Below are 1,685 nucleotides of genomic sequence, written 5' to 3'. Positions count from 1 at the left end.
TGAAAAGTTCCAGGCACTGGGTAAAAGAAAATACAGGAGGATCAGTTAATTATGATTTTATTCAACATATTCCTCTCTCAGATTCACACATTTATTGCAGGGGTCCTGAGTTTTTCTAAGCCCTGTCAAAGAACTCTGAAGGTTGGGTCGCCAACTCGGCCGTTATGATAGCCTTAAAGTCAGGAAATTTTCAGCACCCCCTCCTATGTCCTTTAGACTTTTGCTGTTTGTGTTTTAATGTTTTTATTTTTCATTTGCTTCTTCTGTTTTTTCTTGTGTCTGCTTTTGTGTCTCACAAAAGAAAAGAAAAGACAACAGATAAACTAGACTTCCATGACTCTGACTTTGCAGTTTAACCAACACAAAAGGCTAAACCACACCTTTTTGTCCACTCTATTATTGCAACACAACTCAGGCAATACTTTCAGACACTTCAATCCCCCTAACCATGACTCCCCACAAATGTTTCACAGGGGAAAATCCCACCTACTCATCCAGTTCTTTTGTTCTGTTCATTTTTTTTTTTAATCTCTATTTTTCTTTTTACTTTCTTTGTTTTTATCAACTTTAGGTTGCTAAGCACAGGCAGGTCTTTAGTAAGAAGATTGCTACCCAAGTCACACTGTTTTCGGTTCAGTCTGACTGCATGGCACCTTGGGCAAGTGTCTTCTCAAGCCCTTAAAAGTGGTGCCCCAGCATGGCCACAGTCCAACGCCTGAAACAAAACTAAAAGAATAAATAAATAAATTTACCTTAGAGCTTCTTGCTCATCCAGTTCTCGACAAGGTAATTCTTTCTGTGTTGCAGACTCCTCTTGTGAAAGGTTTTCTTGTGAGGGGGTCTCTTGCAAAGGTGTCCCTTGTGAAGGTTCATTCACAGAAGATGTCTCTGAACTGTAAGAATTCTGCAATTTTCTACGTTCTGCAGATTTGGAATTTTTCAGGACAGACTTTGGTGGAGTTTGAGGTACTTTGGGTTTGTTGGCATTTGGGCCCTCTTTGGCGCCCGGGACACCATTTTCTCCATTGAACATACTAGCTGGACTTAACATTTCATCGACCGGCATCACTTGTACGACATCACTCAAAGTAACTCGCTTCTTTGGGCTGGTCATAACACGATCCTTGGGATTCTTGTTCCTCTGTTTGCCAAAATTGGCCTGTTTCTTAGCAGACGCATGGAGATTTCTCTCTGGTAGTGGTGTCAGCAGTGAGATTAGGGACGGAAAAGGATAAAAAGAGAAAGAAAAAAAAATCAGTAAAACACAAAACAGCCACAAAAAAAAGACAAAAAAATTAATACAAAATTTAGGCAGAGGAGTGGCTGTGTGGTAAGTAGCTTGCTTACCAACCACATGGTTCCGGGTTCAGTCCCACTGCATGGCATCTTGGCCAAGTGTCTTCTACTATAGCCTCGGGCCGGCCAAAGTCTTGTGAGTGGATTTGGTAGACGGAAACTGAAAGAAGCCCATCATATATATGTATGATCGCTATGATTGTTCGCTGACCAAAACATTCAATTTTTTTTCTCCTTGTTTTCTCCGTATTCTTTCTGTTGAAGAGCGTAGCTCGAAACATTAAAGACTTTCTGTATTCCCGAGCGTTAAACTAATACATCCTTTTGTTGTTTACACCACCTGTCCTCGTCTGTTGTTGTTTTTTTCGTTAATTCTCCCATATATATAT

The 1,685-nt window shown here is 40.4% G+C and overlaps 1 protein-coding gene across 2 annotated transcripts in view; it reads right to left on the bottom strand.

Moving 5' to 3' along the window:
- The window catches only part of LOC106868983 (RAB6-interacting golgin), a 36,524-nt gene that overhangs the window by 16,395 nt on the left and 18,444 nt on the right, over positions 1-1,685 (bottom strand). For both annotated transcript variants that reach the window (XM_052977283.1, XM_052977282.1), the window contains exon 2: positions 753-1,191. In XM_052977283.1, the coding sequence (XP_052833243.1) occupies positions 753-1,114 (362 nt within the window). In that variant the 5' untranslated portion in view covers positions 1,115-1,191. The remainder of the gene's footprint in view (positions 1-752; positions 1,192-1,685) is intronic.

Source organism: Octopus bimaculoides, chromosome 27, assembly GCF_001194135.2.
Source record: "Octopus bimaculoides isolate UCB-OBI-ISO-001 chromosome 27, ASM119413v2, whole genome shotgun sequence".
Taxonomy (NCBI): Eukaryota; Metazoa; Mollusca; class Cephalopoda; order Octopoda; family Octopodidae; genus Octopus; species Octopus bimaculoides.
Note: the sequence above shows the minus strand (reverse complement) of the source record. Positions and strands in the feature narration are given on the sequence as shown.